Raw genomic sequence first — 15,029 nt, 5'->3', positions numbered from 1 at the left:
ATGGAACTTCCCCTTGGAATCTCATGGAAATTCCCCTTGGAATCTCATGGAGATTCCCCTTGGAATCTCATGGAGATTCCCCTTGGAATCTCATGGAGATTCCCCTTGGAATCTCATGGAGATTCCCCTTGGAATCTCATGGAGATTCCCCTTGGAATCTCATGGAAATTCCCCTTGGAATCTCATGGAGATTCCCCTTGGAATCTCATGGAGATTCCCCTTGGAATCTCATGGAGATTCCCCTTGGAATCTCATGGAGATTCCCCTTGGAATCTCATGGAGATTCCCCTTGGAATCTCATGGAGATTCCCCTTGGACTTTTATGGAGATTATCCCTGGATTCTCATGAAGATTCCCCCTGGAATCTCGATAAGATTGCTCCTGGAATCTTGTAGAGATTCGTCCTGGAATCTTGTGGAAATCCTACTAGAATATTGTGGAGATTCCCCACGGAATCTTGTGGAGATTCCCCACGGAATCTAGTGGAAATCCTACTAGAATATTGTGAAGATTTCCTTTGGAATCCCGATGGATTTCCTGAAGGAATTCCTGGAGGAATTCCTGGAGGAATTCCTGGAGGAATTCCTGGAGGAATTCCTGGAGGAATTCCCGGAGTAATACCTGGAGAAATTCCACCAGGAATAGGGATCCCAGAATGTGTCCCAGTAGGTCTTTTTGGAGGAATAACTGAAACAAATTCAAGTTGGAGTTTCTTGATGGTCTCAGAAGGAATCCTTGCAAATCTCAGGAGGAATAACTGAAGTCATCCTTGCAGGAATTCCATGAAGTATCTCATAAGGAACTCCTGGATGAATGCCTGAAATAAAATCTCTAAAGGAAATTCCTTAGCAAACCTTGGAGAAGCCCCTGAAGAAATCCCCAGGAAAAAATGATTGAGGGATCTTACCAGGGGCAACTGAATAAATCCCAGCAGGAAAACCTGTGTGAATCCTATCGGAAATCCTGGAGCAATTCCAGCAGCCAAGAAGAATTCCTGAAAGAATCCAATTCCTTCATTTGCCCATCAGAAATCTTCTTAAAAATTCACTTGTCATGCCTTCAGAGGTTGCCCACAAGTTTATTTTGATATTTCTTTAAGACATTTCACAAGTAACTCAACCAGAGTCACATCGGAAGTTGCTCCGAGAATTCATTTGTAATTCCTTTAAAAACTCAATCGAACATTCTTTTGGGAATACACTAGGATGCTCCTTAAAGCTTTTTCCAATGATTATGGCACGTTGTCAAGTTTTATGGTCGATGTAAATGCGTGCTAGGAAAGTGGATATGCCATTTATTCCTACCTGTCAGCAAGGACTCTTCGAATGCAACGAGTTAAGCTTGTCCTTCTTCTTCTACCTAAATCATTCCACAATAAAATGGACAATCTATCACCTGTTCATATTATGATCTTTTTAAACCTGCAGGTATAAATATGTGAATTGTGATTTGTCATACCTCATCCATTTATATGCGCTGGAGCTGGAAATGCGCTACACAGATTGATGGTAGATTTGAACCACGTTATTATTGTACTCCACGTCAAATATCAACACTGCACATCTGTACAGTATTTGCAGCGCTAGTGTATTCAACAAACTGTTTTTCCTAGGTAAACACTGAACATCCAACGGCAACAGATCATACCTAGCCCCACGTGTGAACGCAGCTGTTTCATCTGTGCTTAACCTGTTTGAGCACTACTACGTAAAACAAAAATAACCTAATTGTAACAGGCTTTCTTATGCAAAGCCATATAATTCATATAATCAAGTAGTTGCATTTGTTGTATTTTTTCCGCCGGGCTTGAAAGGGTTGAATATCAAACTAATTCTGATATAAATAATACAGTAAATTTCACTGCAGTATCATAAATCTTCCGTTGCGTGACAACAACGATGGCTTTCAACGGGATTGGTAATTATCAAATAAACATATTACATTGTTTTATCATCGAAGACTTACATTTTTTTCTTTTCTAGCTCTGCTCATCACCGCCACGATCTTCATCGGATCCTGCTATGCAAACTACTGCGATTCGTCTCTGTGCCGTCAGGGACCGCACGTTGCTTGCAATGCGCCGCAACAATTCGGGCCCGCTTGTGGCAACAATCGTAAGTTCGTACCGATGGACTCCAAACTGAAGACCATCATCTTGAACACGCACAACAAACTACGGGCAGAGATTGCCAATGGGAAGCACGGCTTTCCGCAGGCTGCTCGTATGCCAACCCTGGTATGGGATGATGAACTGGCCCACATTGCCTCGTTCAACGCAAGGAAGTGCATCTTTGCCCATGACAAATGTCGAAACACTCGGCAGTTCAAGTTCTCGGGACAGAACTTAGCCATCACCACGTTCTACGGGTTCAATTTCCAGGCTGGAGATCGCGCGGAGAACTTCACCCAGGAGTGGTTCAACGAGCATAAGGATTGCCCTAAGTCGTACGTTGATGCGTATCCGTCCAGTCATCGGGGGTAAGTTTTGATCAGAGTTCATTAGGTCACTTGCGCAGATTATAACATTTTTACATTTCAGACCACAAATCGGACACTTCACGCAGCTGGTAAACGATCGCACATGGAAGGTCGGTTGTTCAATGATGCACTACATAACCAACGGAAAAATGATCAACTACTACTTGGTGTGCAATTACACGATGACCAACATGATCGGCGAGCCCATTTACACCAAGGGACGTACCGGATCCAAGTGCGAAACCGGTCAGAACCCGCAGTTCAAGGGGCTTTGCAGCCCGCGAGAAAGGGTCAAATCGGAATCTTATAACGGTTAGGACGGAACGTGTCCGGAATGACACAGAAACGAAAATGTAACGTAGACGTTGTTGGCCAGGAATACCCTTAATATGCATCAAAGTGAAATAAAATGTCAAATTAATTTGAACCACTTGTAGTACTCTAGAACTCTAGAAAAAGATAGGTCAAAACTTCAATAACAAGGTTAATTTACAAAAAAAAACAGAAGGTGAGAACAATCTTTTTAAACCGTCTAACACCTCTCTAAACCATCAGAGCACTGGCATTCTCGCCCAGCTCTCAACGATCAAGTATATCCTTGCCAACACAACTTCCACGCTATTATCGCTATCACGTAAAACTTTTAAAATTAAGAAAACTCCTTGGGACCAGCAGCTAGCAGCCACCAACCCAAGCGAAGATGATACATTTTTCTTCATCCAAGCTCAAGGAGGCCACACCATAAAGACGACGGTGCATTCTTTTCACACTCGGCAGCCGTAATCGCAACCGCTGCTGACTGTGCTGGCTCTCCATCCGAGTCGCTGGTTGTATCATACCTTCTTCTGGTTGGTCTGTTGGGACGAAAAACCGGCAGACAAATCCCGCAACGTGCGGAAAATTTTCGCCAAATAACTATAATTAAGTTATGAAAACGTTGTTTCATTCATAAAAACAACCGGTTGCCGGTTGGTTGGGGCAGCTTGGATAAAGTTTGCCACGGATGCCACACTGACACTGGCGGATGTCTTTTCTTTTCTGGCTTTGCCAGGGATGTCAGATTGGCGAAAGTTTTCGAAAGCATTTGGATTCAACAAATGTGAACGTTCAGATTATTGTTTAGTTTAGCAACCAATCAGAACTGACGGCACTTATCCAACATTATCGACGTCAGGACCTATCGTGGTTCCAAAATCAACTCCGACCACTACCTGGTGATGGTCAAACTGCGCCCAAAATTTTCCGTCATCAAAAATGTACGGTAACGGTGACCACCACAGTATCTACAACCTAGAGCGATTAAAACAATGTCAGCATACGTGCGAAATCTCGAGGCAGTGTTGCCAGACTAGGAAGGGATCGTTGTGCCTGGCAGAAATTGCAGGGGAATCCTGAGAGGTATTGCGAGAAACCCCTAACAGGAATAAATGGGAAATATGGCCCCCGAAATCCCTGCTAGGATTCCTGCCAGGATTGGGGTTTCCATTTATCCTAGCGATTAAGGCTACGGATCGCCAATCCGGAGACGGCGGGTTCGATTCCCGTTCCGACTCCCTGGACAAAGTGTATCATTGTACTTGCCACATAATTTACAAATTCATGCAATGTCAGGCAAAGAAAGCCATGCAATGAATATCTGTAGAAGTGCTCTAAAAACACTGAGTTGAAGAGAGACAGGCCAAGTTCCAATGCGAACGTCGAGCCGCAAAGAAGAAGAAGAGGAAGAAGAAGAAAAAGAAGAAGAATAAGAAGAAGAAGGAAAAAAACAATAGGAAGAAGAATCTCCCGGAATTCCAGCCAGGATTACCCCAGAATATCTGCCAGGATTGCCCCGGTATTTAGAGACGAATGCCCCTTCAGGGTAAAGTCTCTATAAACAAAAAAAAAATTGCCCCGGAATCCCTGCCAGGATTGCCCCGCATTCTCTGCCAGGATTGCCCTGAAATCCCTGCTAGGATTGCCCCGAAATACCTGCCAGGATTCCGCCGGAATTTCTCTCACGATTTCTCCGGCATCCTTGTCAGGGTCCTCCCTGAATCCTTGCCACGATTGGTTCGGATCCGGAATCCCTGTCAGGATTCCTCCGGAATTTCTCTCAGGATCCTCCATGAATCCCTACATGGTTTCCCCCGGAATTCATGTCAGGATTGCCTCGGCATCCCTGCCAGAGTTGCCGTCGGAATCCCTGCCAGAATTGCATCGATATCACTGCCAGGACTTCCCTGAAATCCCTGCCAGGATTCCCTTGGAATGCCTGCCAGGATTTCGCTGCAATTTCTCTTAGGATTCCTCTGGCATCCCTGACAGGATCCCCCCTGAGTCCCTGCCAGGATTCCCTCGGATTCCATGTCAGGATTCTCTCGGAATCCCTGTCAGAATTCTCTTGGAATCACTGTCAGGATTCCCTCGGAATCCCTGTCAGGATTCCCTCGGAATCCCTGTAAGGATTCCCTCGGAATCCCTGTCAGGATATCCTCGGAATCTCTGTCATGATTCTCCCGGAATCTCTGTCATGATTCTCCCGGAATCTCTGTCCGGATTCCCCCGGAATCCCTGTTAGGATTTCCCCGGCATTTTCCTCACGATTTTCCGGTAGCCCTATCAGGATCCTCCCTGAATCCTTGCCAGGATTCCTCCGTATTATCGGTCAGGATTCCCCCAGAAAATCTGTCAGGATTCCCTCGAAATCCCTGTCAGCATTCCCTCGGAATCCCTGTCAGGATTCCCCCAGAATTCCTGTCAGGATTCCGGGGGAATTTCTCTCGGGATTCCCTCAGCATCCTTGTCAGGATCCCCCTGAATCCCCGCCAAGATTTCCCCCGAATCCCTGTTAGGATTCCCTCGGAATTTCCCTCACGATTTCCCCGGCATCCCTGTCAGGGTCCTCCCTGAATCCTTGCCAGGATTGGGGCGGTCCGGAATCCCTGCCTGGATTGCCCCGGAGTCCCTGTCAGGATACTCTCGGAATCCCTGTCAGGATTTCCTCGGAATCTCTGTCAGGATTTCCCCGAAATCCCTGTCAAGATTTCCCCGGAATTTCTCTCAGGATTTTCCTGGCATCCCTGTCAGAATCCTCCATGAATCCCTACAAAGTTTCCCCCGGAATTCTTGGCAGGATTGCCGCGGATTCCCTGTCAGGATTCTCTCAGAAATCCTACCAGGATTCCCCTGGAATCCCTGACAGGATTGCCCCGAAATCCATGCCAGAATTGCCCCGGAATTCCTGCCAGGATAGCCCCGGAATTCCTGCCAGGATAGCCTTGGAATCCCTGCCAGGATTTCCCCGGAATCCCTGTCAGGATTTCCCCGGAATTCCTGTCAGGATTTCCCTAGAATTTCTCTAAGGATTCCTCTGGCATCTCTGTAAGGATCCCCCCTGAGTCCCTGCCAGGATTCCCTCGGATTCCCTGTCAGGATTCCTCCAGAACCAATGTCAAGATTCTTTCGGAATCCCTGTCAGGATTCTCTCGGAATCCCAGTCAGAGCTCTCTCCGAATCCCTGTCAGAATTCTCTCAGAATCCCTGTCAGGATTCTCTCGGAATCCCTGCCAGAATTCTCTTGGAATCACTGTCAGGATTCCCTCGGAATCCCTGTCAGGATTCCCCCGGAATCCCTGTCAGGATTTCCCCGACATTTCCCCGGCAGCCCTATCAAGATCCTCCCTGAATCCTTGCCAGGATTTCTACGTATTCCCGGTCAGGATTCCCCCAGAAAATCTGTCAGGATTCCCTCGAAATCGCTGTCAGGATTCCCTCGGAATCCCAGTCAGGATTCTCTCAGAATCGCTGTCAGGATTCCTCCGGAATCGCTGTCAAGATTCCCCCAGAATTCCTGTCAGGATTCCCCGGAATTGCTCTCGGGATTCCCCCGGCATCCCTGTCAGGATTCTCCCTGAATTCTTGCCAGGATTTCCCCGGATTCACTGTCAGGATTCCCCCGGAATCCCTGGCAGAATTCCCTCGGAGTCCCTGTCAGGATTCGCTCGGAATTCCTGTCAGGATTTCCTCGGAATGTCTGTCAGGATTCCCATGGAATCCCTGTCAGGGTTCCCTTAAAAATCTTTGTCAGGATGCCCAAGAAAAACCTGTCAGGATTTCCACGGAATTTCTCTCAGAATTCCCCAGATTCCCTGTCAGGATCCCCCTAAATCCCTGCCAGGATTCCCCCGAATCCCTGTCAGGATTCCCCCAAAATCCCTGTCAGGATTCCCCTAAAATCCCTGTCAGGATTCCCCCGGAATCTTTGTCAGGATTCCCCGCAATCCCATTCAGGATTCTCCCCGAATCCCTATTAGGATTCCCATAGAATCCAGAGAGGTATTGCAAGAAACCCCTAACAGGGATAAATGGGAAATACAAAAGGGAATGTTAAAGAATTTTGGAGCTTTCCTGATAGGAATTCCGGAAGAATTCTAAAAGGAATTCCAGAGAAATCCTGAAAGGGACTCCGGCGGAATCCAGGCAGGGATATTGGGGGAATCCTGACAGGGATTCCGAGGGATCTTGACAGGGATTCCGTGGGCATCCTGACAGGGATTCCGGGGGAATCCTGACAGGGATTCCGGGGGAATCCTGACAGGGATTCCGTGGGCATCCTGACAGGGATTCCGGGGGAATCCTGACAGGGATTCCGGGGGAATCCTGACAGGGATTCCGGGGGAATCCTGACAGGGATTCCGGGGGAATCCTGACAGGGATTCCGGGGGAATCCTGACAGGGATTCCGGGGGAATCCTGACAGGGATTCCAGGGGAATCCTGACAGGGATGCCGGGGGAATCCTGACAGGGATTCCAGGGGAATCCTGACAGGGATTCCAGGGGAATCCTGACAGGGATTCCAGGGGAATCCTGACAGGGATTCCAGGGGAATCCTGACAGGGATTCCAGGGGAATCCTGACAGGGATTCCAGGGGAATCCTGACAGGGATTCCAGGGGAATCCTGACAGGGATTCCAGGGGAATCCTGACAGGAATTCCAGGGGAATCCTGACAGGAATTCCAGGGGAATCCTGACAGGAATTCCAGGGGAATCCTGACAGGAATTCCAGGGGAATCCTGACAGGGATTCCAGGGGAATCCTGACAGGGATTCCAGGGGAATCCTGACAGGGATTCCAGGGGAATCCTGACAGGGATTCCAGGAGAATCCTGACAGGGATTCCAGGGGAATCCTGACAAGGATTCCGGAGGAATCCTGACAGGGATTCCGGGGGAATCTTGACAGGGATTCCGGGGGAATCCTGACAGGGATTCCGGGGGAATCCTGACAGGGATTCCGGGGGAATCCTGACAGGGATTCCGGGGGAATCCTGACAGGGATTCCGGGGGAATCCTGACAGGGATTCCGGGGGAATCCTGACAGGGATTCCGGGGGAATCCTGACAGGGATTCCGGGGGAATCCTGACAGGGATTCCGGGGGAATCCTGACAGGGATTCCGGGGGAATCCTGACAGGGATTCCGGGGGAATCCTGACAGGGATTCCGGGGGAATCCTGACAGGGATTCCGGGGGAATCCTGACAGGGATTCCGGGGGAATCCTGACAGGGATTCCGGGGGAATCCTGACAGGGATTCCGGGGGAATCCTGACAGGGATTCCGGGGGAATCCTGACAGGGATTCCGGGGGAATCCTGACAGGGATTCCGGGGGAATCCTGACAGGGATTCCGGGGGAATCCTGACAGGGATTCCGGGGGAATCCTGAATGGGATTCCGGGGGAATCCTCATGGGGATTCCAGAGAAACAGTCTGGATTCCCACTGGAATTTTTATCAAGATTTCCACTGGCATCCTGGCCAGGATTTAAACTGGAGTCGCTGTCATAATTCTTCAAAATGACTGCCAAATAATTTTCTACTTCAAATGAATGGTCTTTACTTTCCCTTCATAGAAATGTTAAGTTTTGTTGTTACAACATGAATTTTTGAGATATTACGCGATAAATTAGGTGCAATTTGATGAAAAACTGTCATTTTTATCACCTTGTCAGCAACTTGGCAAGCGAGGGGACCATCAATTTAATCCATCCAAAGTAGTTTTTATCCAATTTTATCATATTCTAGTGGATAATAAAGAAAAAAATTCAAATCCCAGACATTATGTAAATGGCGGCCTGGTTTCAGCGAGAATTACTGCTATAACATTCTGTTCCTTGCTGTATAAAATAAATATTCCTGAATCTGGCAACACTAGTCTTTATCACTATTGGTTCACGTTAAATAGAACATCTTGAGCTTCCAGAGGTCCTCGAAAACATCCTGTTCCGGTTGCCTACCTCCCACACCACACACTGTTTTTCAACCTCGAGAAATGCACATCGCAGTATAATGAAACATTCTGCAGACTTGAACTGCTCAACCATTCCGTTCCGCATTCATCGCGCGGCACCTGACTGAAAACGCGGCAAACCATTCCGAATTCTTTTTCATTTTTTTCGGTAATTTGTTTGCTTGTCCGTCTTCGATATCATTTAGCTGGTCATCGTCATCGTCATCTCCACCAGAACTGGAAGTTATCTTCTACCTTTTCCCCCATCGCATCGTCATCGCGAAAATGGGATTTAATTTTCCGGAAATTAAATTAAAAATCTGTCCTCAGTTCTGCGGCAAACGGCGCAGCACCATCATCACCACCGTCACCATCACCAGCGCATCTATTTCTGTTTCCGTTCCTTGCTTTGCGCGCTTTTTCGTGTTCGGTTCCGAACACTGTGCACAATGGTACAAGGGTGTTAAAATTGTATCAAAACTAATATTATCAATCAAATGTTGATGTTCTTCAAAATATGTGTTTCATAATTTTGCTGCTTTTGTTTTATTTATTAGTGAATGTTGAAGCCCTTGAGAAAATTTTGATCTATACCAAGGCATTTTTAAACTTTTGTTCTAGCTGAAGTCGTTAACAAAAAATTGTCATTTTTTTTTCGGAAATTGGGTTTTTATGTTTTGAAAATTGTACTGATATTTTGATTTTATATGAAACAGCACCTTTTTCTGAATCACATTTTCTTTTTTCAGAACTTCCTTTTGGCACCTAAAATCAGTTTTAAAGAGATTTTTTGAAATCACCTTTTGACAGCTGGGCAACTGTTTGTCAGCTCCATCCAGTACAAAATGCGACGAGGAGTGATTCGACAAATCGCTCCCATACAAACTTCAAACTGATTTTAAAATAGGTTCCCGGGCACCAAAGTTCATGCAAATTTGGATTTTGGCTCAGTTTGACATGCAGATTCAGAATATGGAATTATCTCAACACCGCTAAAGAAGCCAATTTGAACAACCTTTGAAGTTTTGACCACCTTTTTCTAAGAGCCGGTGCCCTGTGTGAGTGTGCGAGGGAAGGCCGATCAGCCGCAGCCGGCCGGGGCAAACTGTGATAGTGTGATACACGATAGTTTTGTCGTTACCATTTTACCGGACCGGAATAATGCCGTTTCCGGAAGCGGGGGGAGTTTCCGCTTTATGGGGCCGTATGTTTTGTCGGTTCCGCTACATAGCCTCCTTCGCCGCGAGCACTACTTTCAGAAGTGTCCCGCTCCCCGCCTATGCGGGGGGAAGAAATAGGAAAAGACGGTGCCGTGCGCAGTGGCAATACTTTGGTGATAATTTTGCGGAAGTTTTCTGGGCCCATCTTTCCAGCCGTTAGTGCGGCTGTGTTTTTTGATGCAGCGAGTTGGCATTATGATCTGGGAAGAGGGCGAAATTGGAGGTAGAGGAGTTGAAAATAGGTTGCAAATTTCTTGAATGCAGCTTGAACTCATTATCCGCTGACAGTTGCACAGTTGAAGTTTAAATGTTTGTTTGTTTAAATTGAGTTATGACGCTTGGAGTTGTTTTGACGATTGAACTTACGGAGCAAGTCTTAATCAGATGATATTCTGTTTGTTTCGGATTAATGGCTTTGTTTTTTGTTTTTATTAATGTGTATTTTAACTAAAATGCTAATTCTACACTCAGGATTAATGGCGTATATTCAACGTGATGAAATTGTTCTAGTAAATACTCCGACGGTGAATGTACTTACCAAATATATTTGTGATCAATAACGATATTCAAAGAAAATTTTAGTTTACCTGAAACGAAAAGAGAACAAAATTTCAGTTTGAAAATAATGCATAAGACTGGTACAAATTTCATTTTGACCTTTTGACAACCCCCAAGCAACACACATGTTATATAACAGTTACGGCAGCGCAAGTTTTGGTTGTATAGAAGTTTATTTTACGTAATTCTAACACAATGTTGAAATAACATCGAATTAACTTCTATACAACCAAAACTTGCGCTGTCGTAACTCTAATATTACATGTGTGTTGCTTGGGGCCCCCTCCCTTCAAAATTTTTGGCTGAATTTTGCGGGGGAAGATAAAAATATTTTTCAAAATTTTGGGACTTACTAAAAATTCTTTGACAAATCCGATGAGTTTTTGATGTTTTTCAAATTAAATACTTTATTATTTGAGTTATCACTAATCTTACTTTTGGGCATTTTTTTTAATATCGTACAAAATGGGCCGAAGGGTCTCAGATTTTCATTAAACCTTTCCCACAGACAGGGCTCATGGATATATGAACAAAAAAAAATGAGGAAAATTCAGGGTAGCCTACTTTCCCGGATAACTCAGGTGGATTTTTTTTTGTTTTCTCCTGACACTACTTACTTTGAAATATCATAACTCAAGAACTAAGCATCGTAGAAACAAAGTTTTTTAATGAAAATGAAAGCAAATTTTCTCAGAATCCAAAAAAAAAAATTTGAAGCAGCACAAGTTTTCCACAAAGTTTTCCACCGTTGAGAAAATTCATACAGAAAAGCCGGAAAAACTATGTCCAAACTCGTGGAAAATTTTCAAAAAAATATTTTTGGGAATGTAATTTTATAAGCTTTGATCGCTGAAATTTTTGGAATGTACTTTTTTCTCATTACTGAGTTATGGTCCATTATGTGAAAATGACCATGTAAGCCTATATTATATGGTCATTTTTCACAAAATGCCATAACTGAGGAACGAAAATTAAGTGCATTCCAAAAATTTCAGTGATCAATGCTTATGAAACTACCTTCTCAAAAAGTTTTTTTTACAAATTTTCCTCGATTTCGGACATAGTTTTTCCGGCTTTTCTTTATGAATTTTCCCAACGGTGAAAATTTTTGTGTAAAGCTTTTTCCATTTCATATTTTTTGGATTCCTGAGAAAATTTGCTTTCATTTTCATTAATAAACTTTGTTTCTACGATGCTTCGTTCTTGATTTTTCAAAGAAAAGGCTTTTATGGCACATTTGGACATTGTTCAACAAAATTGACCAGAACTCAAAAACGAAAAAAAAAATTGAATTCCAAAAATTTCAGCGATTGAAGCTTATAAAATAACCTTCTCAAAAATATTTTTTCGAAAATTTTCCACGAGTTCGGGCATAGTTTTTTCGGCTTTTCCTTACGAATTTTCTTAACCGTGAAAAATTTTGGGGGAAACTTTTTCCAGTTCTGATTTCTGAGAAAATTTGCTTTCATTTTCTAAAAAAAAACTTTGTTTCTACGATGCTTCGTTCTTGAGTTATGATTTTTCAAAGTAAGTAGTGCCAGGGGAAAACAAAAAATTTCCACCTGAGTTTTCCAGGAAAATAGGCGACCCTGAATTTTCCTCAATTTTTTTTTTGTTCATATATCCATGAGCCCTGCCTGTGGAAAAAGTTTCATGAAAATCTGAGACCCTTCGGCACAAACCCGTACGGTAATAAAAAAAATCCCCTTCTACAGACACCTTGCAGTATAATACGGTTTATTGTACTTCCATCACAACTCCCGATACATGATGAATTTGTGTTTCACCACTTTTAATTTCCAAAGAAGTGGAGCGGACCTGATGTGGTGGTTAGAACACAAGACTATCACACCGAGGACCTGGGATCGAATCCCACTCCCGACGTACTCACAAAATGTGGGTCTTCCTTCGCAAGGGAAGTAAAGCGTGAGTCCCGAATGAACTAGTCTTGGGTTAAAAATCTCGTTAATACAGACAAAAAGAAAAAAAAATCCAAAGAAATATCTGAACAAGTACCTACAAAGAGAAACTTCTTGAGAAATTCATGGTCAAATTGCTAAAGTAAGATCTTGAGATTTTTTAGAAAAAAAACCTGATAGATTTCCGGAAGGAACTCCTTGAAGATTTACTGAAAGTATTTCTAGAGGAATCCTGAGAGGAACATCTATAAAATCCTAAACCATTTTCAGTAAAAAAAATGTAAATTAATGCCTGTGAAAACAATGCTGGAGAAATTTTTGTTTAGATTTAAAGAATACGCGAGGAAATTCTATACTAAAAATTCTAAGAGATCATTTCATGCAAAATACACACAAAAATTCATGCAGGTACGAAGAAACTTGTGTATGTCTGGTTTGGAAATCATTAAAAAAGTAAGAAATTACTGCAAGACAATTTCCAAAGAAATCGCTGGAAAAATTCCCGAAGAAATCCCAGGGGGGATTCGAGAAGAAATACAAGAAAGAATTTCTACAGTAACCTAATGAGAAATTTCTGAAAGAATCTTTGAAAGATTTTCTGGAGGAATCCGTGGAGATAGGAATCCATATGGATTTTTTTTGCAATTCTAAGCCCCAATTGGATTTTCTGAGAGAACCCTGTAATTCTTAAAAATATCTGAAGGAATTTTAAAATAATATCTGGAAGGATTTCCCAAGGAACCACTGAAGAAATGTCTGAAAGTAATTATGAAAGATTTTTTAAAAGATACCCTGCTGGAATTTCTTTACGAATCCAAAGACTAATTTGGGAAAGATTCCGAGAGAAAATTTCTAAAAAAAAATCCTTGTTTGAGTTTATGAAGGAAAGTTTGAAGGAATGTCTTTCAGATCTTTGAGTAATTTCTGAATAAATTTATAGATTTTGAAAAAAAAAATGCTTTAGGAATTTATAAAGGAATCCGTTATAAATTTTCTAAAGAATCCCCAGACGTGTATTTAGAGCTATGCATGGGAAACATTGAAGGAAATTGGTGGAAGATTTTTTAAAGGAGTTCTAGAGAAAAATAATCTGAAGCCATCTTTGGGGAATTTGTGAAGAAATTCCTGGAGAAGTTTGTGAAGAAATCTGTGAATCTTTCAAAAGAATATCTGAAAGTATTTCTAAAGGAGTTCATGGTGGAGTTTCTTGGGTAATCAATGGATTTTATTCAAAAGGAGTTTTTGAATAAATTTCTGCTGGAATTTTGCAAAAAAACACTAGCGAAAAACTAAGGAAATTCATAGAAATAAATCCGAATGAATCCCTGAATGAAGACTCTCTGAAGCAATTTTTAAGGAGAGCTTTGCAAGGTTTCTTGAAAAAAAAATCCGTGGTGGAATTTCTGAAGGAATTCAAACCAGAGGAATTTCTTAAAGAATCCCCGAAAGAATTAAAAAAAAAGAACTGCCCGAAATTTTCAGAAGGAATCCTTGGAATTCCCTGAGTAATTTCTGCTGGAATCCGTGGAAGATTTTTTGAAAGACTTCCTGGGGGGACGTCCGTGAGAAACCTGAGATTTCTGGAAGCATCTCCAAAATAATTTCAAAAAGAATCCCTGGATGATTTGGAAGAATTTGGGTGAAGGAAACTTTGGAGGATTGTATAAAATGAATTCATGGAAGAATTTCTGTAGAAAACTTCGGAGAAATTTCCAAAGGAGTCTAAGAAGATCTTTTTTTTTTCTAGGAATTTTCTGTAGAAATCTCTGGAATAATTTCTTTGAAAAAAATATGGGCAATTATATAAATTAATCGATTTAGAAATCATTGGATACATTTTTGAATTGAAAATTCATTTTTAAAGGAAGCACTGAAAACAATTTCTGAAGCAATTTAAAGAAAATATTCTAAGAGGATTGCTTGAGAAACATCCGACGGAACCCCTGGAGATATTTCTGAAGAAATCCGTGCTCGAAATTTTCCGAATGAGTTCTAGGATAAATCTCTGGAAGAATTTTTGAAGGAATACATGAATGATTTTCCAAATAAAGCCTTAGAGAACTTCTAAAAGAACTTTTTGACTTATTTTGTGAAGAAATTCCTGCTAAACTTCTTGAATGGTGCTCAGGGGTAATTTAAAAAAAATCCTTTGAAGAAAAAAATAAAATAAATCTGCAATACTATTCTGGTATATTAATACCCAGTTTCTTTTTTGGTTTCCCTGAAAATCACCCCTAAAATTTTCAAGATATTACTTCGAAATATCTTATACGAAAAAAAACTGCTGAAGAACATTCGCAAAAGTGTTTCTGACGTAACAATAGGATCTTTTAGTTGAATTCTCATGCAAAGCATGGATAGATTTTTTTTAAGAAATCTAAAGACAAATGTTTGAAACTCTTCAATATACCCACTTCTGATGAAATTCGAGGAGATATCAGCATACTCTATTGCGGCCTCGGCGTCCTTGTGGAAGAAGATCGGGATGCGGCTAGCCTCATTAGCCGCTCTTGTCTTGTATCTTTAATAAACTTTCCAAGAATACAAATTTCTAAAAAAAAGTAAATTTGTTTTCAGGATTTTCACCC

The 15,029-nt window shown here is 42.5% G+C and overlaps 2 protein-coding genes across 4 annotated transcripts in view; one reads left to right on the top strand and one right to left on the bottom strand.

The window, feature by feature from the left end:
• Window positions 1-15,029, bottom strand: part of LOC115257546 (uncharacterized) — a 380,825-nt gene that overhangs the window by 319,237 nt on the left and 46,559 nt on the right. The window lies entirely within an intron of this gene.
• LOC109401619 (antigen 5 like allergen Cul n 1) lies at window positions 1,786-2,905 on the top strand. The gene is made up of 3 exons (XM_019674191.3): window positions 1,786-1,917; window positions 1,983-2,478; window positions 2,540-2,905. Exons 1-3 carry the CDS (start codon window positions 1,899-1,901, stop codon window positions 2,793-2,795), a joined length of 771 nt encoding a protein of 256 aa, XP_019529736.2. The 5' UTR covers window positions 1,786-1,898; the 3' UTR covers window positions 2,796-2,905.

This window comes from Aedes albopictus, chromosome 3 (assembly GCF_035046485.1).
Source record: "Aedes albopictus strain Foshan chromosome 3, AalbF5, whole genome shotgun sequence".
Classification (NCBI taxonomy): Eukaryota; Metazoa; Arthropoda; class Insecta; order Diptera; family Culicidae; genus Aedes; species Aedes albopictus.
The sequence above is the reverse complement of the archived record's forward strand: the minus strand, read 5'-3'. Positions and strand labels throughout refer to the sequence as shown.

Coding starts and splice junctions, on each gene's coding strand:
- LOC109401619 (XM_019674191.3), top strand. Junction 2,479..2,539: donor TATCCGTCCAGTCATCGGGG/GTAAGTTTTGAT, acceptor TTTACATTTCAG/ACCACAAATCGGACACTTCA.